The 26,988-nt window shown below is 44.0% G+C and overlaps 3 protein-coding genes across 11 annotated transcripts in view; 1 reads left to right on the forward strand and 2 right to left on the reverse strand.

Moving 5' to 3' along the window:
* Window positions 1-26,988, reverse strand: part of LOC309523972 (ras-like protein family member 11A-like) — a 212,123-nt gene that overhangs the window by 90,495 nt on the left and 94,640 nt on the right. The window lies entirely within an intron of this gene.
* Window positions 13,687-22,767, forward strand: LOC309523981 (uncharacterized protein). Of its 8 annotated transcripts, XR_014215701.1 has the most exons (6): window positions 13,693-13,748; window positions 15,060-15,111; window positions 18,943-19,092; window positions 20,646-20,798; window positions 21,951-22,124; window positions 22,552-22,767. XR_014215701.1 is itself a non-coding variant. In XM_082208305.1 (5 exons), exons 1-5 carry the CDS (start codon window positions 13,746-13,748, stop codon window positions 22,619-22,621), a joined length of 432 nt encoding a protein of 143 aa, XP_082064431.1. In that variant the 5' UTR covers window positions 13,687-13,745; the 3' UTR covers window positions 22,622-22,767. The 8 variants fall into 8 exon arrangements, 4 of the variants coding, with proteins under 4 accessions (XP_082064431.1, XP_082064430.1, XP_082064433.1 ...); XM_082208305.1 differs by lacking the exon at window positions 21,951-22,124 and having other exon boundaries at window positions 13,687-13,748; window positions 15,056-15,111; XM_082208304.1 differs by lacking the exon at window positions 21,951-22,124.
* Window positions 22,936-26,988, reverse strand: part of LOC309523951 (ligand of Numb protein X 2-like) — a 41,239-nt gene continuing 37,186 nt past the window's right edge. For both annotated transcript variants that reach the window (XM_082208252.1, XM_082208253.1), the window contains exon 10: window positions 22,936-26,726. In XM_082208252.1, coding sequence (XP_082064378.1) covers window positions 26,591-26,726 — 136 coding nt within the window. In that variant the 3' untranslated portion in view covers window positions 22,936-26,590. The remainder of the gene's footprint in view (window positions 26,727-26,988) is intronic.

The following is a 26,988-nucleotide window of genomic DNA, read 5'->3' on the forward strand; positions in this document are numbered from 1 at the left end:
ACAACATACAGGTGTGCTACCTGGGGCTGATGGGACTTGGACTCCAAAACATCTGGAAGGCACCAGGTTGGAGATGGCTGGCTTAGAAGAATGGTTTAGCTCTTTGCCAAACTTAACAGAAGTAGAGGAGACCCATAATGGTTGGGAAGTTGTTCAGTTTGCTGGCAAAATACGATCAACTATCTCATAAAGGTAGAGTGCTTTAGCATTGCATTGCGTTTGTTTATTTAAATCAGAGGGTTGGGGAACCTCAGGGCAGAGGCCCAAATGCAGCCCTCTAAGCCTCAAGACTCTCCCTAGCCCATATCTCTTGCCTAGCCGCAAACACATATCAGCTTACCAACCATGCTTTGCCCTTTAGTGCTTCTTCCTGGCTGGGATGGGTTCTTGAACTTGGATTAATGCCTCTTGCTTGCCTGGATGGAGAATATAGAACGGTGAGTGTGTATAGAAAGTAGCAAATGGTAAAAAAAAACCCTGCATTTGTTGCTTTTCTTCCGGTCACCGGAAGTAAATGTGGCTTTTCGATCAAAAAGGACTCTCTTTCCTAGATTTAAATCAACAGATAAATAAATAGCTGCCCACCCTTCTCAACTCACCCATCATCCATGATTGCTGGCACAAATAAATTAAAATAAATTACATACTTACAGCACAAGTAACCGAGAAGGGAGGAGGATGGTACCCCTTGAGCATTCCTATTTTAAAGTTTCATTTAACTAACTAACTAAAAAAAAAGCCTCTGAATGTTTATTTCTCAGGCTTAAGGCCGCAGTCCTAGCCTCACTTCCATAGGAGTAAGCCCCATTGAGTTACAGGAGAGTTACTTTTGGTAGGCATGGTTGAGATTGCATTGTGAACAAAGTCCAACAGGACTTAAAAGTAATGTCATGCCTAACTTATCAAATTTATTGCAATTGAAGTTGAGCTAACTTTATTGGGAACAAGCTAACTTGTGCTGCTGCTTAGGTCTGTATTTTTAAAAACTGTCTTCTCATTGTGCATGTCTTCTGTCTCCTTCCTAGACCCTTTCAGGTAGAGAAGACAACGAGGAAGACAGTGATAGTGACAGTGACGACTACATCCAAGTAATGATTGGCAATATCACAACAAGAAGGCCATCTTTCATGTACGTCTACAGGTATTCTGCTCTGGTCAGACCTCACCTGGAGTACTGTGTCCAGTTCTGGGCACCACAATTCAAGAAGGACACTGACAAACTGGAACGTGTCCAGAGGAGGGCAACCAAAATGGTCAAAGGCCTGGAAACGATGCCTTACGAGGAACGGCTAAGGGAGCTGGGCATGTTTAGCCTGGAGAAGAGGAGGTTAAGGGGTGATATTATAGCCATGTTTAAATATAGAAAAGGATGTCACACAGAGGAGGGAGAAATGTTGTTTTCTGCTGCTCCAGAGAAGCGGACATGGAGCAATGGATCCAAACTACAAGAAAGAAGATTCCACCTAAACATTAGGAAGAACTTCCTGACAGTAAGAGCTGTTTGACAGTGGAATTTGCTGCCAAGGAGTGTGGTGGAGTCTCCTACTTTGGAGGTCTTTAAGCAGAGGCTTGACAACCATATGTCAGGAGTGCTCTGATGGTGTTTCCTGCTTGGGAGGGGGTTGGACTCGATGGCCCTTGTGGTCTCTTCCAACTCTATGATTCTAGGTGTCAGAATTCTGCTCTTGGTTTTATCTGTGGTTTTGTTTTCTGCTATATTTAGAAAGGAAAGGGGAAGAAAGACTAAATAGAGTTTAGCAAAAATTAAAAGATTTACCGGTAGTAGTGGACCTTGGTCTGAAAAGTTGGAAGACTCCTGCCATTGAGGATCCAGGAGAATACCATGGCTGATGGTATCAAAACCAATGAGAGATCCAGCAAGAACTTAGCCACACTCGCCCCATCCATTTCCTGATAGAGGTCAAACATCAGGGTGACCAGGATGAATTCTGTCCCAAACCCAGGTCTGACCCTAGATTGGAACAGGTAATGGGAACCTTTAGCTCTCCAGATGGAGCTGAACTACAACTCCCATCATTCCCAGCAAGTATGAAAGTCATAGTTCAGTAAGATCTGTAATGCAAAAGGTTTTCCACACCTGGTCTAGATAATCACTTTCCTCCAGGACTCCCTGCAGCTGCATTGTCTCAACTTTCTCTAATATTTTGCCCAAAAGGAGAGGGGAATCTGTGACTTGATGATAGTTGTTAAATGCCATCAGGTCCAGGTTTTTCAGGAGTGTCCACACTATTGTCTCCTTTATGGCAGTAAGCACCACTACATCACACAAAGACATGCTCACCAGACCTTGAACCCACCCCTCTGGCTAACTTTAGTAAGCCATGAAGCGCAAGTGAATTATAGCTGGAAGGGAAAAATTTGAAGCACACTTTGAGTACGCTCTGAATTTTCCCTTTTCAACCTGGGCTACAAAGGAAACAACTTCCTTAGTAAGTGTGGCTTAAACTTAAGAGTATGCTCTCAAGTCTACCTTTGAAGTTTAATCACCTGATGTCAGGTGACTGACAGGTGGGTGGTCCTGCCCACCTGTCAATGTGATCCACAGTGAGTGGGGAGCTGGATACAGTCCCCCACCCCAGCTTCAGTGCAAGTTTGAAGGGCTTGCTTGAACTGCGATTGCCAGTTCAGACATCAACATGGTTTGGGGAAAATTAGGAAGTGTTTGATTAAGCTGGGCATGCAAAGAATGGAGGGAGGACATAAGCTCATCACCATTCACCATGGTTTGGACCATGCTCTTCATAACTGTTCAACTGGCTTTTAGCGAATGTGAAGTTATAAAGGCATCATATGCCTTGTAATATGTCAGAACTAGGAAGTGATCAGATTTTGCTACGTTTCTTGGCTGCCTTCTGCTTCTCTCCCTCACATCTTAGCCTGTCCATTTATTGTAGCTGCTCACTGAAGCCAAACCACAGTGCAATTCAGCAGAAGCCTGTTCCAGCTGTCTGATGCAGGCATGAAGATAGCCAGGATTTTTGTTTGGGGGGCAGGCCTTTTGTTGGGGAGGGGGACAGAATCTCAGTTATATATTTTTATGGATTTCTGGGGGCAGCTGCCCCTCTCTTGCCTATGCCTATGGATGCAGATGTGTTTTGGTCCTTTCTCTCTCCCTAGGGAGCGCCCCAGGAATATGAGTCTAAAAAACAACCAAGGTTATGGAGCAACCACAACTGGTACTGGTCTTCCTATTACTCCCACTGTGGCTTTTCCTCCTCTGAAGCAGGCAGTCAAGATGGGTCCTGTATAGCAGGGATGGAGAATCTCAGGCCTGCAGGCTGAATTCTGCCCGCCCTCCAGACCTTTCTGTTTGGCCCTCGGGACTCACTCCAAGCTACATTCCTGCTCCTCAGGCCCCACCTCTGACTGGTTCTGCTTAGCCCCTGCTAGAGTGCTTTGGTCTGACTTTGAGAGTGCCTCTTTCTTGGCCTGATGAAAGAGTGTGTAGAGAACACCCATGACTTCTGCATGTCTGGACTGTAGCCTCCATCGCTCAGTGCACCTTGTGTCTCTTGCCTTGCCATTACTTGTATGCAAAGCCCAGAGAAATCTGAGGCAAAAGTGGATAACGGAGGCCCTAATGTTATATTGTTCATCCCTTGTGTGATAACCATACATTGCTGAGGAAGATTAGAAGAAGGAAGCCAGTGGCTGTGTTAGACTAATAGGCTTCCCTGTCCTGCCAGAAGATTATACAAGTGAGGTTTTTCCAAGTCACTAAACTGTCAAAGCAACCCGGAAGTACAGCTGGAGGAACTCTGGGATCAGAGGCAGATTGTCTCCACTAGCTAGACCTGGGTGCTAAATGAATTTGGTTTAGGTGGAGGTTTAGGGAATTTGTAGCAGCTTTTTAGAGGCTGATGTCAGCAACAGCTTCTCTTGAGCACATGGAAGACCTCAGAATAAATTACCAGTATTCCCTCTAGTAGTTAATAGTTTAACTCCAACATAACAATCAATATAACCAGCCTATTACGCCTAACTACTAAGGAACTTTAAAGGCATTCTAAGCATCTAAGAGAGTGGGCAGCAGCATGAAAGTGTCCTATGGCATAAATCTGTGTTATTGTGGGAGGGAATTCCATCGACCCTGCAATATTAAAAGCAAGGTAGCACAAATACCTGGATTTGTGTTTATAAAAGTGGGATTGGCGAAACTGTTTTGCTTTACAACTATAGTTAAGATTAACCATAGTTTAGTATTTGAATGGAATGGAATGCAAAAGCATTCCTGCTGCATAGGAGAGCGGTAGGTTGTCTGCATGAACCTGAGGCTCATTCAATTCATGATATAGTTTATCCCTGCATATAAATGCAGTCTTAAGATGTCTTAAGTTTTTCTGTCTTTTCCCCCTTATCTGTTTCTTTAGCTAAGTAGCTGAAACGCATTAATTTTTTTTTAGAAGGGGAAACAGAATAATTTTGACAAAAAACAACACAGATGGGAATAATTAATGTAACTGAAAAATTGGGGATTTTTTTTTAAAAAAAGGGGGGGAGAGAAAAAAGAAACCCTGATCAATTTGCTCAGCAAATGAATGGATCATCAACAACAGAGACTTGGCACTAAACATCTGTTTTCCTTCTTTCAAAGCCAAGTTGCAACCCAAAGGTAATGATTTAGATGCTCCTGGGAATATATATGGCTTACCTGAAGCAGACATGGATTTGGATTCCGCTGACAACAAACCATGGAGGAAACCAGGTGGGGCCTCAAAGTTTATTGTGGTCAATACTATCAGTTGATTTATTTTTTGCTTTGCATTTCACATCATGGGCCTGTGTGCAGCAGGAGTTACGGGGTAGATGGGAGGAGAGCATGATGTGTGATTTATAAGTGTGCTCCTCAATCAGACATTAAAAAATTACCCAGCTGCAAACATTTGGCTCCTACTTCATTTTATTTATTGCCTCGTCTGATGTCTTCAGATTCATTCAGTTCTTGTCCAAGTGCTTTTAAGCATCTCTCAACCATTTGTAAGGAAATCTGTTTGTTTTTAATTTAAAAATGAAATTGAACCCGAGATTGTCAGGAAGCAGAATTCTGAATCCAGTGCCATGTTCTGTGTCCCTCATGGAATCTTGGCAATGGATGCATCTCTCTCACTGGAATGTATTCTGCAGCTTCCATGTGTTCTTGTTCCTCTGGGCCAAGTTGCACAAGTCCTTTGGGGTCCCCAGAACATGTCTGTGCTGTATGCTCACCCCCATTTCATTGATTGTCAGGGCCAAGAACCAATCGGTGCCAAGCTAGAGTCATTCTGTTCTTGTACTTGAATGTTGGGCTAGTACCTGGGAGACCAGGGTTCAAATCTCCTCCCAGCCACATGAAGGCTCACTGGGTAACCTTGGGCCAGTCACTCCTCTTAGCCTAAGCTACTTTACTGGATTATTGTGGGGATTGGATGAGGAGGGGGAGAACCATGTGTGGGAGATTTATGCAGCCAAACATAACTGTATAATTACCAGTAAGAAAGGGGTTAAGGATCACAGAGTTCTTAATTGCTAGAGAAGACTCAGATTGGTCATGACCCCTCACCATTGGGGAGGGAGGATGCAAGGGTTATTCCTGTTCTTCTCTCTCTCTGTCTTCTCTTTGAACCATGTAACTGAGCAGACATCTGAGGCTGGGGCTCCAGACTCAGACTGTGTGTTTGAGGTCAACTTCTGTGTTTTGTAACGAAGAATACATTACCTGTGTTGTTTCAGCTGTAGCATTGAACGATGCATGAGTGAAACCTCTGATTACTGTAAGTAAAACATTTAAACTTACTTAAGGTTGTGGTATCTTCACTCCTAGAGAGGTAGAGGTGGGGGAGCACAATTGCCAGTGCTTAATACTGGTACATTTAAAGGTCTAACAGCCTATATTGCCCATCCTTTGCAAACACTGCACATGTATTTTAGTTTTAAACTCTACTGGGGGCTCTTTGGGCTAGACAGTGAGTCAAGCCCTATGCTTTTTTGAATTTAGGTAGTCAGCTGTTGGGACTTCAGGATTAACTGTTATTCCCTAGTTATTTCCCAACACTGTGTACAACATTCTTTGAGCTCCTTGGAGAAAAAAATGTGGGATATAAATGCAATAAGTAAATAAAATTGTCACACGCATATTGGTTGTTGAAGTGCTCCCAATTTACTAATTAAATATACTCATGTGCTTGGGACAAACTTTCAGGAAGAAGTTTCCTAGCCCTGGCAAGACCGCTGAGAGAGACAACAGAAAGTGGTCTTTCCCCCTATGAATCTCTCTCAAAGCTGCCTTTGCCTGGTGTAGACTCAAATAAGTTAAACATTTTGCAGAGGATAGCAGGGATAAGGAAAAAGAGAGAGTGGGGGAATTCTATCAGATGGTTGTGAAACTGATTTTTTTAAGTGAAAAGTTAAAGATGAGCCTCTTGGACAATTGCTGGGTGGGAAATTTGGCTGGCTGAATCATTAAAATCCCAGAACTAGAATGGCACCATTGTATAATAAACTGAAGCTCCTCTCTGAATTTTCCCTCTCTTCACTGGATTTAAGTGTGAAAGGTACAGACCAGGGATCTGAGCAAGTTAATTGTCAGGAGTGCTCTGATGGTGTTTCCTGCTTGGCAGGGGGTTGGACTCGATGGCCCTTGTGGTCTATTCCAACTCTTATGATTCTATGAATTAACCTTGAAAGGCTGGTGAAAGGGTTAAATTTGGTAGACAGTGTAACTGGTGAAAATCTGCCAAAGTGTACCAGTATCAGATATGATCTTGAAGTAGCTTGAACACATTTTTAAAGCTTCCAGTTAGTTTAATTTATGGAAGTCTTGACTAAATCAAAAGACCCTCAGGAATATTTGCTCCTGAGGAGAATGTTTCACTGATGTGTGTTGCAGAAAACATTGCAGCAGCAGTGTTATAACTGGATAATTGATTAGGCATCCAAGCTCTAATCATTACATCAAATCAGCCAAACCTTTAGTTGATTAATGAGGGGAAGCCAGTTTTAATCAGTGGAACTTTTAAGGACATACATATTTCCTTATGCAGGCTGTTTTGGTTCTGGTGTGTTACTAGACTAGAGAATGAAAAAGCTGTAATGGAAGCAAGAGGCTCAGGAAAGTTTGTTTCTGCCCTTCCTTGCATAACTGTCTTGTAGAGTTATGGCTCAGCTGTCTGGTTTTTGCTGCCACCCCTCCTCCATAACATAAGTCAGGAGGGAGACCTTGGGACCCTCACTTAAACACACTTACGTGGGGATTGCACAGATGTCTTCTAAAAGTCAGATAGGGAAATGAAGATGTCAACAGGACCCAGCAGAATAAGGAAAACTAAAAGGAGCATCTGTGGTTCTAATTTATATCATCCTAAACTTTCTACTTAGGATCAGGTGAGTAGCAAGGATGGTCAGTTGCAGGATTATCTGATGGGGGTGGGATGGATCCTGATGTGAGAGAACAAAGGCTACATAGCACAGTCCATTTATAAGGGGCTCAGGACCCCCATTTGGCAGGCAGTTTCCAGCAAATCAGAAGTGTGGAATACTTGCCAGGTGAAGATTAAAACTCCACTGAGATCAGATGAAGGTGGACAGTTACTGCACAGATTCCTACCCCCACCCCAATCTTTCTGTGACAGTCTGAATCATTTTGTTGATTTAGGTTGTGTTTTGGCTCCCGCAAGGCAAATGGAGCAGCAACTGAACAACACCAAAAATATAATTCTGGTGCAATAATAGATCAGGCAATGCTGTGAAACTGAAATGCTATTTAATTTCTTTGGTGTGATTTGCTTATATAAGAGAAGTTAGATACTTTGGGCATTGATTTCTATAGTCAAACATTAGGATGGCAATGTTCACATACTGATGATCTCAGACTGATTTGGTTAATGCCCCCAAATTGAAGTATTCCTCCTTTTTTTAGACAAATGCAATTAAATCATGACAGGGCCATTCACTGATGTGCCTTGGAGCTTGTTACAAATACAATTTGGTTTAGTGGACTCAAATACTCCCTCCCATCAGCATGGATTTATTCTGCTTTTTCAAAGTTTGCTTTAGCTAGGATTGTCTCATAACCACAGTTTCCAAATCTACTTCAGTCCATAGTTAAGGGGTTAGTCCTGGTCAACCCAGTACTTTTTCCAGGTGGAACTCACTGGAACTCAGTTCCAGCCCCCCATAGCCATTGCCATTATAAGAGAACAAGGGAGAAATTCATGTTGAGTTCCATCACCTCATTTTCTAGAAAATTAGCACAGGTCAACCACTAACTGTGGAATGTTGTGCCTTGGTTCTCAGAAATTCACCCGTTTTTGTCTGGGATTATGACTGTTAATGAGAATGCTGATATTTACTGTAATGAAATACATTTTGTCTCAGAGGTTGCTAGATTGTTCCAGACTTTGATACTTCCTTTGTATCCCACCACAACATATAAGAGCAACACAGCTGTGTTAATCCCAGAGCTAATTTTTTTGAGGATGTTTTAATTTTTCTATGACTCAAAGTCTGAAATGATCTACATATGCAGGAGAATGAAGTGGTAAAGTAGACAATACAACTTTGGACAGCAAGTGAGCATTTATGAATGCTCCTCTGAAAATTAAGTAGAAAATTAATGTATCAGCTGCTGTCTATCTATGCTAGTTTTCTCTCCATGTGTAGATTGCTCTGCTGTTTTTAAAACATAGGAACACATTTTAAAATGAGGTCCTCCACTGCAGACTGAAGTGGGATGACGCATTCTCCCACTTCGAGATTCTGCCATCTCGTTCTACTAGGTATATGGAACCTGCCTCATTCATTCATTCATTCCCTCCCAGGTACTGACCTTTCTGATTACTTCAATTATGGATTCAATGAGGAAACATGGAAAGCCTATTGTGAAAAGCAGCACTGGTTTCAACTTGGCTTGAAGTCATCTGCCCCTGTCAGTGCTGAAAACCAGATCAAGGTAAGTGGTGGAACTCAGGTGTACTGGAGGCGGTTGGAGGATGGACGACAGCTAACAAACTGAGCTTGAATCCTGACAAGACAGAAGTACTGTTTTGGGGGAGCAGGGGGTGGGCAGGTATGGGGGACATCCTGGTTCTGAATAGGGTAACTGTGCCCCTGAAGGACCAGGTGTGCAGCCTAGGAGTCATTTTGGACTCGCAGCTGTCCATGGAGGCACAGGTCAATTCTGTGTCCAGAGCAGCTGTCTACCAGCTCCACCTACATGCCTGCAGGCTGTCTCACCAGAGTGGTGCATGCTCTGGTTATCTCCCTCTTGGACTACTACAATGCGCTCTACATGGGGCTACCTTTGAAGGTGACTTGGAAACTACAATTAATCCAGAATGCGGCAGCTAGACTGATGATTGGAATGGCCACCAGGACCATATAACACCGGTCCTAAAGGATCTTTGTTGGCTCCCAATGCGTTTCTGAGCACAATTCAAAGTGTTGGTGCTGACCTTTAACGACCTAAATGACTTCGGTCCAGTATACCTGAAGGAGTGTCTCCACCCCCATTGTCCAGCCCGGACACTGAGGTCCAACTCCAAGGGCCTTCTGGCGGTTCCCTCCCTGCGAGAAGTGAGGTTACAGGGAACTAGGCAGAGGGCCTTCTCAATAGTGGCACACTTCCTGTGGAACACCCCCCCCATCAAGGAAATAAACAACTATGTGACTTTTAGAAGACATTTGAAGTCAGCCTTGTATCTGGAAGTTTTTAATGTTTGATGTTTTAGTATGCTTCAATATATGCTGTAAGCTGCCCAGAGTGGCTGATGAAACCCAGCCAGATGGGCGGGGTATAAATAATAAATTACTATTATTAATATTACTTGGAGATGCACACACACACACACACACACACAGAGAGAGAGAGAGGGAGCACGCTCAGGTGTACTTAGCCTATTTATATATGCACGTGTGTGTGTGTGTGTGTATACACACACATATATTTAAATGAAATGTATTAATTTTATTAATCTTACATAAAAAAATCATTGTGACACAATTCTGTAAATAAATATAATATGTATATATACAAATGATGGTAACCTAAAGCAACAAAAAACTATTGCAGAGTTTGCTTCTAGCCACTTCCTCAGTCAGTCAACCAATATATGTAGAAATTCATTTCAGTTGCCAGGAGGGGTTTCCGTACATGGTGTAGTAGCCACTTGGTAAAAGCAGCTTGGAGAGAATTTCATGCTAAAAAAATAATTGGGAGGAGAATGGTTAAGTGCTCTTTATATCCCCATCTCTTTCCCAGTGCAGATTCTCTCCCCACACCACACCCTGAGAAGGCTTTGCAATTGTGAAGGGGTCATTGCAGGGAGGGGAGTTCAGTTACAGGCATGCTCAGATCAGTGACTCATGCAGCAACACTCGGAATGGTGAGTTGCTGCACTGTGTGTGTGTGGGGGGTTACTTTCGACTCTTAAACACACTCTGAAATAGCCTCCCCCAACCTGAGGCCCTCCAGATGTTGCTGGACAGCAACAGAGGCTGATGGGAGCTGTACTTCAAACCATTTGGAGAGTCTCCAGGTTGGTGAAAGTTTCCCTGCAGGTAACCACCTTCTTGGGATGCGGGTGGTGCTGTGGGTTAAACCACAGAGCCTAGGACTTGCCGATCAGAAGGTCGGCGGTTCGAACTCCCACGACCAGGTGAGCTCCCATCACTCGGTCCCTGCTCCTGCCAACCTAGCAGTTCGAAAGCACATCAAAGTGCAAGTAGATAAATAGGTACCACTCTGGTGGGAAGGTAAACGGCGCTTCTGTGCGCTGCTCTGGTTCTCCAGAAGTGGCTTAGTCATGCTGGCCACATGACCCGGAAGCTGGATGCCGGCTCCCTCGGCCAGTAAAGCGAGATGAGCGCCGCAACCCCAGAGTCGGTCACGACTGGACCTAATGGTCAGGGGTCCCTTTACCTTTACCTTAACCGCCATCTTTGGTTATATAAACAAAGCAAACTTCCAACTTCAATTTTTTGTGCCTTGGCTAACAAAGGCTGTATTATGCTATTGGTTTTATTATTATTATTATTATTTGCTTAGGTTCAACAAGGAAGAACTAGAAATTCAGAAAAAGAACTAGATTTTAAAGCAGATCTTACAGCCCCAGTAGGTGGGCAGGTGAAAGTCGGGTCTCCCCCAAACAGGTACACCAACCACTTTTTTGTTGTTTTTCAGCTTCTTGTATTAATTAAATGCCATGTTACGCCAGGTCGGCTCCAAGCTGTTCTTGTGTAGGCTTGATCCTGTTGCAGGGGCAGGGAACCTTTTTAGGCTCCATGGGCCAGATCCATTTTGGGATCCGCCTCACAGGCCAAATTTGGCAGGTGGGTGGCCACAAGCTGTGGGATGTTGGTATCCAAAATGCATATGGTAAAGGGATCATTGCAAAGAGCTGTAGAACTCTGTGATGTCATACATCTGAGACAGTTATGGCAGTTGGTACAGTTGGTTCAGTCAGTTGAACAGTCTTCACAGAGCAGCAGGTTATGTTTTGATGTGCTTCTGTCTGCCTCAGAGTCAGAGTTAGTTAATCTGCAATAGTTTAATCTGTGTAAAATGTTTTAGCAGCTTACGTATCATTGTATATTTTAATCTGCAAGTGCAAGTACACTAAGTAGGTTATGTTATTTTTAAATTTAACTGTGGTTACTTTCTTTGAAGTTATGGTCCATCTTCTTCTGATTCCCTGCAAACGTATCTTTTCAGGGGGCTGGCAACTGCCCCACCGTGCTGAACGTGCAGGATAAGAGTCTACATACTCTGTCCTTGCTTAGAAGGAGCAGAGGCCAGGCATCACTGTGAGCTCTTTATGTTTGGGGCAGGGCAGGGCATGAAGAGAAGAGTGATATTCAGATGAGGGGGAGGAAAAGAAAGCGCCCAGAGGAGGATTTAGAAAACCCCAACCCCTCAAGTCACCAGGGTTCCTGAGGGTTAACCTGAGTTGCACAATGTCCAGCCTGGAAATGAAGGGGTGGAGCTCCTGAGTTAAGGATGGGGGAGGATAAGAACATAGCCATCATGGCAAGTAGCTATTGATAGCCTTATCCTCCATGAATTTACCCATTCCTGGGAAAGGAATGTAGCCTAATGCCGCATGTACTGTGCCAAGACACAGCATCCCTTTTGCCTCTGGGTGGAGCCAAGTGGATGTAGTTGTGGGGGACATAGTAAAATAACAAAAGTTCCCAAGCCAAGCAGGAAATGCCTGTCTACTTGTTCCTGACCCTGTGCCTTAAAGTGTTATTCTTTCCCCTGGAGACCCCAAGAGAAGGCAGTGAAAACCCTACAACATTCAGCAAAAGCGTTAGGTGTGGGAAAACATTAGCCCTTGTTATTAGACGAGGTGCTCGTGTATCTGGGCCAGTGAATGCTTTGCAGTTAAGTCTTTGGGCCTCCCTAATTGGCTGCTAGAGATGCCATGCTCCCTCCATTAATCTTACTGTGCTCTTGAATTCATTCATTCGTTTGTTTGTTTGTTTGTTTGTTTATTCATTCAGACTGGGTAAGAATGCCCAAGTCCTTCCTGTGGAAGATCTAAGGGCCAAGGGTCTATATATAGTGGAGCTTGGTGCAGTATATGACCTACGTGTTGGTAAATCTCAAAGCCTTCCATCTCTTCCCTGTTTGCATAGCTGAAGGAGGGGGAGAGTGCAAGTGTGCAACCAGACCATCTGTCTGTCACCTGCTTATGCTGAATCTGAGATGTTGCTTCTCTCCCTTTTCTAACCAGAAAGCTAAGTGTGACCATTGATGTGATAGGTGGAGAGCCAGGCACTATTAAAAGAGTGGAAGGAAGGCGTCGTGATAAGCATGGCCCAGAGGAAAGCTCAATTCAGGTAAGAAATCTGTCCAGACTCCATGAACTTCGCTTTCTTATCTAACTCACTTTTGAGTACAAGTGGATTAGTTTGTTTATATATTAATTGTATTTATATCCCACCTTTTTCTCCAAGGAGCTCAAGGTGGTGCGTTCTTTCTCATTTAATCCCCATAACAGCTCTGTGAGGTAGGGGGGCTGAGAGGCAGTGACTGGCCCCCACAGTCACCTAGTTAGAGCTTCATGGCCAAGTGGGAGGATTTGAACCATGGTCTCTCCCAGGTCCTAGTCCAACCACTCCACCACACTGGTTCTCAAATTTATATCACACCCTTCGTCTAAAGGAGCCTCCTTTGGGGCTGATTGCATACCCTTTTTATTACCGTATTTTCCCGTGTACAAGACTAGGTTTTTTCCCTTTAAAAAAAGTCAAAAATTAGGGGGCGTCTTATACACGGGGCCATCTCCCCCCCATTTTCTTAAATCCGAGTCCCCAAAACTAGGGGGGGGGTCTTATAGATGGAAAGATATGGTAAATTCAGTCCGCATACTTAAAAGCAAAGTAAGGAGAAGTTCAGAATTCCATTTAAGCTCAACTCCACATCCAGGACCACATTCTGCCATTTTTCTGTGCTCCAATGGCACAATGCAGTCCTCCCATGTGGGATGTGTGCTTTGTGTAAAGCCTGGTACAGGAATCAGTTTGGCTGCAATTAATGGGGAGGTCAGGTGTTTTCTTTTTTCTTTTTAACCAATCCCTTTTCTGTTTTATGTTCCTTTTAAAGGTACTTGGTGATAATGGGAGCAAGGCACACCCCACAAAGTCACTGCAGCAACCAGGGCCACAACAGCCATTGGTGCCACCCACGGTGATGCCCTTGAAGAGGCATCTGAAACAGCAGAAAAATACAACAGCCACCATGTTTCATGGTGAGCACTTTTCCAGCCACATTACACTAGTCTTATATCAATTGCATTGGCTTCTGGTTCTCTCTTTCTCCCACTCCACTTTCCTGGTCCCAGTTCTAGATGCTGGTTGTTACCTGTCCAGGAATATCTGAAACACAGCCTCATATCACCATAGGTTACTGTCATCTTGTGATGTCCTGATTTGTGTCCCATCAGCAGAAAATGTTAGTTTGGTAGGAAGGCAGATTGGGCCTTTTCTGTGACAGCCCCCCTCCCCAAAGATATGGATTTCCCTTCCACAGTAAGTTAGACTGGCCTGCCCCTAACAGCTTTTAGGCAGGCATTTTTTATATTTCCTGAATTTTGCTGGTGTTTAATTGTGATATTTAAGGATTTAATTTTTCTCTGTTTTCCTGGGTTTTAGATATTTGGATTTTATTTTGTGTATACTGGTTTCATTGGTTTTAATGTACTGCAAATGGTCTGGGGGGGGGGGAGAGAGAAAGGTTTTTCATGAGCAAAAATGTTTGTACAAAGAAAAGACATGGAGCTTAGATTAAGAACTCTTACACACTCATTCCCCACATTGTCAGTTTATGGAGTTCATTTGGCAAAATGTGGAGATGGCTTTACAATGGGACTATATCTTCCCCAACCTGGTGCAACCTTCAGATGTATTAGTCTACAATTCCCATCTTCCTTCAGTCAGCATGGTAATTGCCACAGATGCTTAGAGTCCAAAACATTTGGAGGGGTGTCAGGTTGGGAAAGGCTAGGTTAGACAAATTTATGGGGAACTTTACAGATTTCAGTGGACATCAGCCATGATAATCAAATGGACGTCCATATTTACGGAGGCAGCATGTCACTTGGGGAGGAGGGAACTGCAGGAGAGGGTGATAGCATGCCTGGCTTGCAGGGTTCCCAGAGGCATCTTGGTGTTCAAAGTGGAAACCGGATGCTGGGCTAGGTGGTCTCATCCAACAGGGCTCTTCAGTATTCTTGTGTCTAGCTCTCTGCATACTCAACACTCCTAGGTTGTACTCCTAGTGGATAGACAAGAAACCGGTAGTAGCTAGGAGAGATGGCATGGTAGGACTAGGAAAGGATCAGCACCTTTGATGAAGAGGTGGCTTACAGTCAATAAGAGTGAAGCTCTTTAAGGGAGTTGGGACAATGATGCTCTGTTTTAGAACAGTTGATTTTAATTTTTCTCTTTCTGAATGGGTGACAGGGGGACTAGATATTACTAACCAGTTGTTGTTGTTGTTGTTGTGTTCTCTCCCTCCCTCCCTCCCTCTCTCCCTCCCTCCCTCCCTCTCTCAAAGCCAGTCTGCCAGCTACAGCAACAGCCAACCACCTCCATTTGGCTACAACTCCACAGGTGAGCCCCTTAGACATGCTGCCTGAAATCAGTTAGTGTCCTGTGCTACCCATTATGGGTTATGTGGATTTAATAATAATAATTTATTATTTATACCCTGCCCATCTGGCTGGGCCTCCCCAGCCACTCTGGGCGGCTTCCATAAAAACCAAAAATACAATAAAATATCACACGTTAAAAACTTCCCTGAACAGGGCTGCCTTAAGATGTCTCCTGAATGTCAGGTAGTTGTTTATCGCTTTGACATCTGCTGGAAGGGCGTTCCACAGGGCGGGCGCCACTACCGAGAAGGCCCTCTGCCTGGTTCCCTGTAGCTTTGCTTCTCGCAATGAGGGAACCGCCAGAAGGCCCTCGGCGCTGGACCTCAGCGTCCGGGCAGAATGATGGGGGTGGAGACGCTCCTTCAGGTATACTGGACCGAGGCCGTTTAGGGCTTTAAAGGTCAGCACCAACACTTTGAATTGTGCTCGGAAACGTACTGGGAGCCAATGCAGGTTTTTCAAGACCGGTGTTATATGGTCTCGGCGGCCGCTCCCAGTCACCAGTCTAGCTGCCGCATTCTGGATTAGTTGTAGTTTCCGAGTCACCTTCAAAGGTAGCCCCACGTAGAGTGCATTGCAGTAGTCCAAGCGGGAGATAACCAGAGCATGTACCACTCTGGCGAGACAGTCCGCAGGCAGATAGGGTCTCAGCCTACGTACCAGATGGAGCTGGTAAACAGCTGCCCTGGACACAGATTTGACCTGTGCCTCCATGGACAGCTATGAGTCCAAAATGATTCCCAGGCTGCGCACCTGGTCCTTCAGGGGCACAGTTACCCCATTTAGGACCAGGGAATCCTCCACACCTGCCCGCCTCCTGTCCCCCCAAAACAGTACTTCTGTCTTGTCAGGATTCAACCTCAATCTGTTAGCCGCCATCTATCCTCCAACCGCCTCCAGACACTCACACAGGACCTTCACCGCCTTCACTGGTTCTGATTTAAAAGAGAGGTAGAGCTGGGTATCATCCGCATACTGATGAACACCCAGCCCAAACCTTCTGATAATCTCTCCCAGCGGCCGCATGTAAATGTTGAAAAGCATGGGGGAGAGGACAGAACCCTGAGGCACCCCACAAGTGAGAGCCCAGGGGTCTGAACACTCATCCCCCCCACCACTTTCTGAACACGGCCCAGGAGGAAGGAGCGGAACCACTGTATAACAGTGCCCCCAGCTCCCAGCCCCTCAAGACGGTCCAGAAGGATGCTATGGTCGATGGTACCAAATGCCGCTGAGAGATCCAGCAGAACTAGGAAACAGCTCTCACCTTTGTCCCTAGCCCGCCGGAGATCATCAACCAGTGCGACCAAGGCAGTTTCAGTCCCATGATGAGGCCTGAATCCCGACTGGAAGGGATCCAAATGGTCCGCTTCTTCCAGGCATGCCTGGAGTTGTTCGGCAACCGCTCGCTCAATCACCTTGCCCAGGAATGGAAGATTTGAGACTGGGCGATAGTTGGCCATCGTGGCCGCATCTAAACATGGTTTTTTAAAGAAGCGGTTTAATAACCGCCTCTTTCAGCTCGCTTTCCCAGCTCGCTTCTTGTTGGGCAGCCTTGAACCATTCTATTTAATTATTGTTATATTTACCATATTGGCCTGAATATAGGCCTCAATTCCAACCATGAAAAGTTAAAGTGCAGCTTATATTCATGACTTTACGGTATGCAGCCAGGAGCGCGGGGCAAACAGCGCCAGGAGTGCGGCAAAGCCGCACCCACCCCACATGTAGTCCCCCGTCCTCTCCCCCAAGGCCAGAAAGGGAGAGAGCAATGCAGCACGGCTCCCCCCCCCCCATGCAGCCAGGAGCAGCGAGGAATGGAGCGGCTTTTATTCAAATATTTTTTCTTTTTTTCTTTCCCCCCTCCAATTTTAAAGGTGCGGCTTATATTCAGGTGCGGCTTGTATTCGGGCCAATACGGTATTTATATCCCACGTTTCCCTGGCAGGACTCAAGGCAGCTTACAACTAAAACAGAATCAGCTAAAAACATATATAAAAAAAGAAATCTGTTTTTTAAAAAACAATTTTACATTAGTAGAATTAAAATATAAAATATAAAACAAGCATGCTTGTGAGGGTGGCAGGCCTGAGAATGGCCTCCCTTGAAGATCTCAGAGCCCAGGCAGGTCCATCTTCTATGACTGCCAACAGGTTGTCTACTCTTGGATATGAGATGCCACTAAATGCTAACCTCTGCAAACTGGCAGGTCTAGAAGAGCTGGAGTGCCACTATGCCCCATGATGTGCCTTCTATGCTAGCCATGTTTGAGCTGCCCCTTCCTGTGAGACCTCCTGCATTGCAGCATTTGCCTTGTTCATTCTCCCACCAACTGCTAAAGCCTGGAGTGTGTGTGTGTGTGTGTGTGTGTGTGTCATGAATGCTGCAATATTCCTGAGATTTCTCTCCTGTATATCCCTGCCTGATCTTCCTGGCCTTAACATGTTCCCAAATTCACTTGCACATGCTTGCACCTTCCCACACACCATCACAAATGTTCCCACATGCAGCCTGAAAAATACCAGCACCAGTCAGTGGAATTACCCTTTTAACATGTTGCCCATGCTTAATTTTATTAGCCAGTTACTGCTTCCAGGTATGTTTGCCAGGAACATGCCAAAGCACCTGCCATCCTTCATGAAGACATAATGCTTGCTTCTCTCCTTACTTTGTAGGAAGTGGATGGCTTTAGCACAGTTCGGTATCTGCTGCTGATGAACTGCATATTAATACTGCTCTATATCTACATCTGAATAATTTGCTGAGCTCTTCCACACCACACCACACCCCCATATATTTCTAGGCAGTGGCCTTATATGCAAAGCCAAACAGGGTTTCAAACACTTGGTTGCAGAATTCACTGTGTTACTCTTCCCTCTGTACCCATAAGACAGTTTCATGTTAGCCACATTTTGATGCTACTTGAATCACTCACTTTATGTTTCAAATGCAAGCCTTGATTTTAACAAGTGGAAGATACTGATACTTGCTCTGAGCTAACATGGAGGTAAGAGTCCTGTAGGAAGCTGGGCAATGCTGATGAGAAAGGAGACTGTGTTCATTTCAGTCAAATAGGTGGGGTCCACCCAATGTTTTGGGCTACGATTCCCATCATTCCCAACCATTGGCCACACTGGTTCTAGATTTTTAAGTGCTTTGCGTTGTCAGTCTCCTATACCTTAGATATAGTCAGACAGTCAGTCAAGTTTATTGCTTATAGCCAAAGGCTGTTGTAGTACCTTAGATATAATCTATTAGCCCAGCCGTGCTTTTATTTTCTGCTCTGTGTGTCCACTTCATAAGGGGCAAAGACTTCTGGAACATGAAGCAGGCCTTTTACCACCATTGGGCCACAAAACACAAAATCTGCATCTTTTAAAAGGGTTGTGTCAGATGAGTGCCTTTTTCTGGAACTGTACTTCTGTACAGTCCATTGCTTTTAGCACTTATTGAGTAAGCTTCAAGGGTGGATTCTTAGAATCTTCCAGTTTCCGTAGGGTTAGGGAAGCAGTTCCTGAGAGTTTCCAGTCAGCATTGTTCATCAGCTACTCCACTGAAGCACCAGTTAACTTCTGCAATAGATATGATTTGGACAGCTTACACAGTTGTGCCTAGTTCTCTTTCAAGAGATAGACAGGAAGCAAGGAAGGAAGGACTTTCTCTTGGCTATATCTATGTGGAGAGTTTGTTGCAAGTTCCATTATGGATGTTGTGGAGGACCAAGGCACATGCCAGCTCCATCATACAATTGTTTGAACTGGGTGGTGAAAGACTGTTTCCTTCTCCACAGCTTCGGGTTTTATCAGCTACCCTCCCATTTTACATCTCACATGCCATGGATGACTACAGACTCCAATATTTCCAAGAACAGTCACTGGGAACATTCTGGCTCAATAGGGGAAAGAGATTGTGACTGGACATCTGCCACCAGTGAATACAAGTAAGTGCTGGTGTTTCTTATGTTGGAATGGAACTGGAGCTACAGGTACAGCAGACTTCTGAAGCATGAAACTGGGCACAAAACTCAACACCCAGAAGACTGTCTGACTCCGAAACGCCCTCTCTGATTGCATGGAGCCCGGACAGCCCCGTGGTTTTCCCCAGAGCTGAGGGTGATGAAACAATCACTGAGATGGCTAGAGCGCCGGTGGTGGAAAACATTCCGAATCTGACCAGACACGGGTAAGAGCTCAACGTCGATGCTACCAAGTGGCAATAGCGACCTCGAAGAGGAACTTTTCACTGCCTCAGTTGCATCTGCAGAAAACAGCAGCAGGAGATTCTTTCAGGTGGTTCATAATCTAATGCCATCAGGGCCTGGTAAGGACCCTAAAATCTCCTGCAATGATTTTGCATTTTTTTGCAGATAAAGTCACTCAGATGTGGAAAAAGGTGGACTCCACCGTCGGAGCAGGGCAGGTGTGGGAGAGTGCTAGAGTCCTGTCTAGTCAAGTTGCATGGGATCGGTTCCAATCTTTTACCTCTGAGGATGTGGACAGGCTGCTTGGATGAGTGAAACCGACTACCTGTCTCCTTGATCCCTGTCTATCCTAGCTCTGTGGGATGGTGAATGCTTCCCTCTGTGAGGGAGTCTTCTCAGACTCGCTGAAAGAAGTGGTTTTTAAACCACTTCTCAAAAAAGCATATGTAGACCCCAGTCACTATGGTGAAATATCGCCCAGTCTCAAATCTTCCATTCTTGGGCAAGGTGATTGAGCGGGCAGTTGCTGAAAAACTCCAGGCACACCTGGAGGATGTGGACCATTTGGATCCTTTCATGGGACTGAAACTGCCTTGGTCGTACTGGTCGATGATCTCCAAAGGTCATCGGGACAAAGGTAAAAGCTGTTTCCTAGTTCTGCTGGATCTCTGTGGCTTTCGGTACCATTGACCATGGTATCCTTCTGGATCAGCTAGAGGGGTTGCACTGGCCCCATGAGGTGAAACCACCTCAGCTCCCTCAGTGACAGTTTCACCCTAGGCAGGAACTACATTAGAACTACAACTACACTACTCAGGCAAGACTTATTGACCATGCTCCTGTGAAGGACTGTGGGTTTTGCCTGCCAGGCTCACATGAACATTTCTGGAAGAATTTATTGGCTTCACCTTTCTGACTTGGGTTTGTTTTGGTTTAGCCATTTTACCACATGGTTTTTTCCTGTGTCATTGTCCATCCATTTTGGGGGGAGGGGAGGGGAAGGTGGGGGCAGGAGCTCTTATTGTAAACCCTATCACTGGAATTGCTCATATCTGTTAAAACAGTAAAGCAGTTTTTAAAAAGGTGGGTTCTAGGGTTTCCCCATGGTTTGTGATCAACTTTCCATGTGTTTTCATTTCTTGTTACATTTCTTGAAGCAAGTTTGTGTATGATGAGGTTCCAGTAGGTAAATCTTGTGACCTACTTATGAAACTCTGAAAAGAGAACAGTGTTTGAAATTTTCTTCTTGTTAAACAAAGCCTCTTCTCTAACTCACTATTATTTCCTTTCAGCGATGATGAAAGGGATCATTACTATAGCAGAGAAGGCAGCTACAATTTTGAGCAGGACTATCACAGTAGAGATAATAGTTGGGAGCGAGAATATCATCATTGGGAGCAAAGGCACAGAGACAAAGAGGAAGCAGGCAAACACAAATCGTGGTGGTAAGGCTTTTCCCAATGGTAGGTTGGAGCTTCTAGCTGGGATCAGGCCAAGGAACATTAAATTATGTAGGGGTAAACTGTGTTCCAATCTGGCCTTTCTATCTATAATTATTTAGAATGGACAAAGGCTGTAATAGGTGTAGGAGGGATGGCTGGATCTCTCTACCACATGTGGTAGACCTGCTCAAAGGTCCTTATAGACCAAAATAATTAAAGATATTGGTTGGTTATAGAATCAATTATTGACTCTCAACCCCAGATTGGTCCAGCTGTATATTTCAGAAATGGATACTGAGGTTTTAACACCCTAAGATTTAAGCCTATTTCTCTTGGCAGTGGCTAAACTTATGATAGTAAAACATTAGAGGTCACTATCTAGGAATTTCATGTTAGAATGGACAACTATAATATCCATTTGGTTTTAACTGAATGTTTACAGACAAATTTTATACTAGGGCAAGATTTATTGACTATGCTTCTGTAAAGGAATAGGCTTTGCCTGCCAGGCTTGCATGGACGTTTCTGGAAACCATCCTTGGCTTCACCTTTCCTGACTTAGGTTTGTTCTGACTTGGTTCAGCCATTGGCCATCCATCTTTGGGGGAGGGTTGGGGCAGGAGCTCTTTTTGTATACCCTTCCTATCATTGGAATGCCCATACCTGCTAAAACAATGGAAGAAATTTTAAAATTGTTGGTTCTGGTGTTTTCACATGGTTTGTGATCAACTTTCCAACTGTTTACATTTCTTGAAACAACTGAGTTTATGATGAGGTTCCAGTAGGTAAATATTGTGACCTATTTATGAAACTGAAGAGAGAACAGTGTTTGAAACCTTTTTCTTGTTAGAATAAGTCTCTTCTCCAAGTGACTATTCCTCATTCTTTCCTTTCAGTGAAGATGAAAGGGATGGTTACTATAGCCAAGAATGTAGTTATGATTTTGTGTGGGGCTTTCACAGTAGAGAGCAAGAAGACCATCATCAGGAGCAAAGGCACAGAGACAAAGAGGAAGCAGGCAAACACAAATCATGGTGGCAAGGGGTTTCCCATTGGTAGTTTGGAGCCTCTAGCTGGGATCAGGCCAAATAGCATTAAATTATGTAGGGTTAAACTGTGGTCCAGTCTGATTCATACTAATATATATTTTTTCAGTCTCCTTCCTGCACTAGCTGAAGTTTCCAGGCACTAGAGGACAGCCCCATAGAGGTTGTTAACTGTAGCCTAGCCTTGGGAATACAAAGATGTGGAGCATACCTGACAGCTACTGCATCATTCAGGTGCAGCAATGGTTGTGAGAGCCCCACAGCTGTAATAAAATTGACTTGGGTATGTGTGTGTTGCATTCCCATCAGTTTCCCCCTTGAGGTAGAAATTCACTGATCAGTGTTATGTCAGTCTCTTATTGATTGATCCTCCTGAAATACCATGTGTTTCAGGTTCCTACTGGAACATTCCCCCAGCATGTGGAAAAGGCCGCTTGATGTTAGAGCTCTAAGACCAGTTTTTCTGTAAAAGGATGGCTGTAGTCCAGAGCTGATGCATAACACTGCTTTGCATCCAATCACCTGCCTCTCCATTTTTAAACTACTTTTTCACTATAATATTCTCTCTTGCATTGAGATGTTGGCAGTACAATATTAGAAAATCTGACAGATAAGTTTAGAATTTTGCTTAAAAGCCACCAAGGATTCTGTTGTATTTCTATGATAAGGAGCAAAGCATTAATTCTTCTTGTATTTTTGTCCAATCCTAGTAAGCAGCATGAGAGCAAAGAATGTGAAAGCCACAAGCATCACAAGCACAAGAAGAAAGAGAAGTCATGAGGAAGGTGTACTGGAGAGAAATGGACAGGATTCATGAAGGAGCAAATCTGTGGTCCAAAAAAAATAGTGACACTTTTACAGCCAGATTGTCTGTAGCGACTTTCTTTCCCTGAGACATTAAATGGCTGAAATGATTAGCAACCAAACATGCGCACAAGCTTCCTCTTTGTGAAAGAAGACCACATTCACAGATTTTTGGAGAGAGAAAACTGGCAGCAAAAAAAGGCAGTTATTTACTTACATTTGAGATCCCATGGCTTCTTATGGGAGATAGCTTCCATGCAAACTAATGCATTTAGAATATAGGACAATACTTGGCAAATCATTGACTTCTTTTATTTTTTAGAACAGTAACAGCCACATGAAGCTTTGTCCAAAAAAGGAAAGTATTATGACAAAATTATCACAATAAGCTAGCTGACAGCTAGAGTCTGACTTCTAAAAGCTAGAAGCTAGTTGTAGGGATGCTGCATGCTAGGAGAGCCAATGTAATCAGAATAACACATCATCAAAACAGCTTCAATAACTTCAGAATAATTTATAAATGCATCAAAATAATAACAGTTGTTAACAATGTACCATAATCTCTTTGGTGCAAAACAATGTAGATTTACTGGTGATTGTTAAAGGCACCTTGAAATAAGACAACATAGTGAAATAGTGCTGCTGAGGCAGCACATACCCTTCATTTGGAAAAAGCATACAATTTCCTCTCTACTGTCATTGCAAGAGGCAAATATTACTCCTGGCTTCCGCCTTGGGTCTTGTGGATTCTGTAATCACCCCTTGCAAGGAGATGCAAATGGCGATTCCTTTTAATACCACATTTACATGAAGGCATTAACACTCAGTATTGATGCTGTGACTTGCAGGAACACCTCACCCACATGAAAATTGGATGCCCCGTTATATCAATGTCCTCTCACACATGGCAATAACAGCTTGCAACACCCAAATGAGGCAGTGAAGATATTTAAATCAGAGATGGCAATTTGAATCATTCCTCAGGTCCTTTTGGATTCTTTAAACATGTAGATTTGATGGACTGCTCCTCCTGAAAGTTGACCACTGAACTTGTATTTTACACATAGCTGTTACTCTGATTTCAACCTGCATTTTATACAAGTTACATATACTAGTGCAGTGGTACTTTGGGTTACAGACGCTTCAGGTTACAGACTCCACTAATCCAGAAATAGTACCTCGGGTTAAGAACTTTGCTTCAGGATGAGAACAGAAATCACGCGGCGGTGACATGGCGGCAGTGGGAGGCCCCTTTATCTAAAGTGGTACCTCAGGTTAAGAACAGTTTCACGTTAAGAACAGACCTCCGGAACAAATTAAGTTCTTAACCCGAGGTACCACTGTATACAGAAATGCTGGACCAAAAGTTATTTTAAGCATTACACTTGCCCTATAGAATGCAGGTAAAGCAAGCAGTTTTCACAGGGGCAGAGACTCACATTAAGCAAACCACAATCTTAGAACAACAACAGGAGCACCCCACACTGCCATCCTTATGGAAGTTCCCTCAAACTTACTGTCTGTAGTCTACAATCAAGCTAGTAGAATCATGGAAATGAGCCTACACTTGGAGACCAGCTTGGAACTGTGGTTGCCCAGGGAAGAAGAGTTTATCTTTACTAAGTTTGAAATCAACAGTCCTGTCAACATTAGGGGTTCCATTCCCACCCACCCACCCCGCAAGGTGTACTTGGTAACTGCGTAGGTGAATTTTACCTGCAGATGCCACACTTCTGTATCAACCGTCTGGCCCAGCAATTTCTACATGCCATCCAACTATTAACAGCAGGCCTCTGGCAAAAAAAGGAATGTTATACCTAATTGCAGGGAAGGGCCACAGCTTAGTGCTAGAGCATCTGCCTTGCAAGCTGAAGTCTCCAAGTTCAGTCCCCAGCACTTCATGTTTGGGAGCAACTCCTCCCTGAAACCCTGGAGAACTGCTGCCAGTCAGTGTAGACAATAAGCCAGATGGACCAATGTTCTGACTTGGTAGAATGCTGCTTCCAAAGTCCCTTCCTACTTGGATCTTCAACACTAAAACATTGAAGCAGGAGAGCCCCAATACTGAGAGAAGTAATGCCATTTAAAAAATCACATTGTGGGGTGGGAAACGGACAATAGCAGAATGGATAGGCTTTGATGGGGTTTCCACCCCAAGCTACACAAAATTGCCATAACAGCTATTTGTCTCCCCTTCCACAAGGACACAACTAGATAGTACAGTGGCAAGATCCCTTACAAAGTTGGGAGCAGGGGATGCAGAGGAGACAATTTAAAACACAGCATTTCTGGATGGATATGCATGCTTTCCAGCAACCATACATTTCCCTCCATATTATTATTTTTAAGCCATTTTTGCCTTGCTAGTTATGTGACCGGAAGTATAAGCATGGCCATAATTTTTTGAAGAAGTATGTTGTGAGAAGGGGTGTTGGGGTTTAAATTTACACATACAGTATTTTACAGTTCTGCAGCAGGCCTAATTCTGCACATGGGTCTGCTGCCATTACATTTATTTTGGTTCTATGATATGTTCACTGAAAGTCCTGTCAGATTTCTCTTACATTCAGTCTTTGCACACAGTCTCTGTTCTTGGTACAGGGGCCATCCATTCAACTTTCTTCAAGTTGCAGAATTTTCCCATCAGTGGCTTTAGATGCCAATCCCCAACTCTTTCAGAGAGACAGTGGGAATGAGATGCAACTTGACACCCAGCGCCTGAATTGCAACAAGCAGCGGTAACACAAATAAATGTTGAGAGATCTCTACTTGCTAATGCATCAACAGGAACATTATTCCATTGGTCCTTCAGTTCATTTTCATCAGCGATAAAGATCCTGTCTTCAAGCAGAAGAAGGCTGGTGCAGTAGGCATCACACTAGTGCATCATGTCCTCACACAAAAAACACAAATGCTCAGAGACAAGCTTTACATTGCAAATGGTCTCAAGTTCAACAAGGCACAGAGGAGCAGAAAAAAGAAGAACATCTTGTGAGTCTTACCCAAAAGATGGCATTCACATATCCTTTCTACCAAGCATGAAAAGGAGACGATAGTTTTGGTAAGGCAGACCTTAATAATGACTTGCAGGATTTGTTTATCAACATCTTTAAAGCTACCAAAGTTAAAAGGTAAAGGGACCCCTGACTATTTGGTCCAGTCGTGACCGACTCTGGGGTTGTGGCGCTTATCTCGCTTTATTGGCCGAGGGAGCCGGCGTACAGCTTCTGGGTCATGTGGCTAGCATGACTAAGCCACTTCTGACGAACCAGAGCAGCACACGGAAATGCCGTTTACCTTCCCGCCGGAGCGGTACCTATTTATCTACTTGCACTTTGACGTGCTTTCAAACTGCTAGGTTGGCAGGAGCTGGGACCGAGCAACGGGAGCTCACCCCGTCGCGGGGATTCCAACCCGCCGACCTTCTGATCAGCAAGTCTTAGGCTCTGTGGTTTAACCTGCAGTGCCACCTGCGACATTAGCCAATGTTTACTGAATTTACCAGGAGCCATAAGTAATCATGAAAACCTTTTTTACAGGTTTCTCTTATACTCATATATATATATTATTTTTATTTCATAAAATTTATATACCCCTTGATTGTAAAAACAAACTCCAAAGCAGTTTATCGGGGGATTAAAATGTGAGTTGAGGAGAAACAGGCTGTAGTTTAGATTTCATATGTTCAACGCCCAATAGTTACATAACAAAAACATTAACTGATCACTGAAGTATGGCTTCTGTCTGCCAGGAAGCTGGGTAAAAAAATAATAAAATAAAATAAAATAAAATAAGCAGTTTGCCTTTGGCATAGGAATAGGATTCCAGGTGACAGTCTTGAGAAAAGCCATCTTAAATCAGTTCACTGTTTCTTTGGTTGGTTCATCACTCAAAGCCTTGAAATCTAGTACCAAAGTAGTCCCAAAATTATACTGAGTTTATGTCTTAAACAAGGGTTCCAGGCCAGGACACCACAGTAAGAGTTACTTTATTCCGTTGTTCCTTCAGCATGGGAATCAATTCAGCATTGCTCATTCCCATGGCAGACACTCCATTTACAGCCACAATTTCATCTCCACATCTAGTCAAAGAAAAAGGCAAAAGTACTGTTAGTAATGCTCTTGATATATGTCCCTATTGGTACAGCAGCAATTGGTCTGCACTGATTGTGTTAAAACATCAAGTACATTGCTTAGCAAAAAATGACAGACTTGCTAGTTAACCTTTTTAAATAATTAGAAATACTCATGAGCCCAAAGAACTTGCCCATTGTGAGGTAGCTGTCCCACTGCATAATTCAGAAATCTGTCCATACCTCTAAGCAGCCTTCATTACAGTAATTA

This window comes from Podarcis vaucheri (assembly GCF_965113315.1).
Source record: "Podarcis vaucheri genome assembly, chromosome: Z".
Classification (NCBI taxonomy): domain Eukaryota; kingdom Metazoa; phylum Chordata; class Lepidosauria; order Squamata; family Lacertidae; genus Podarcis; species Podarcis vaucheri.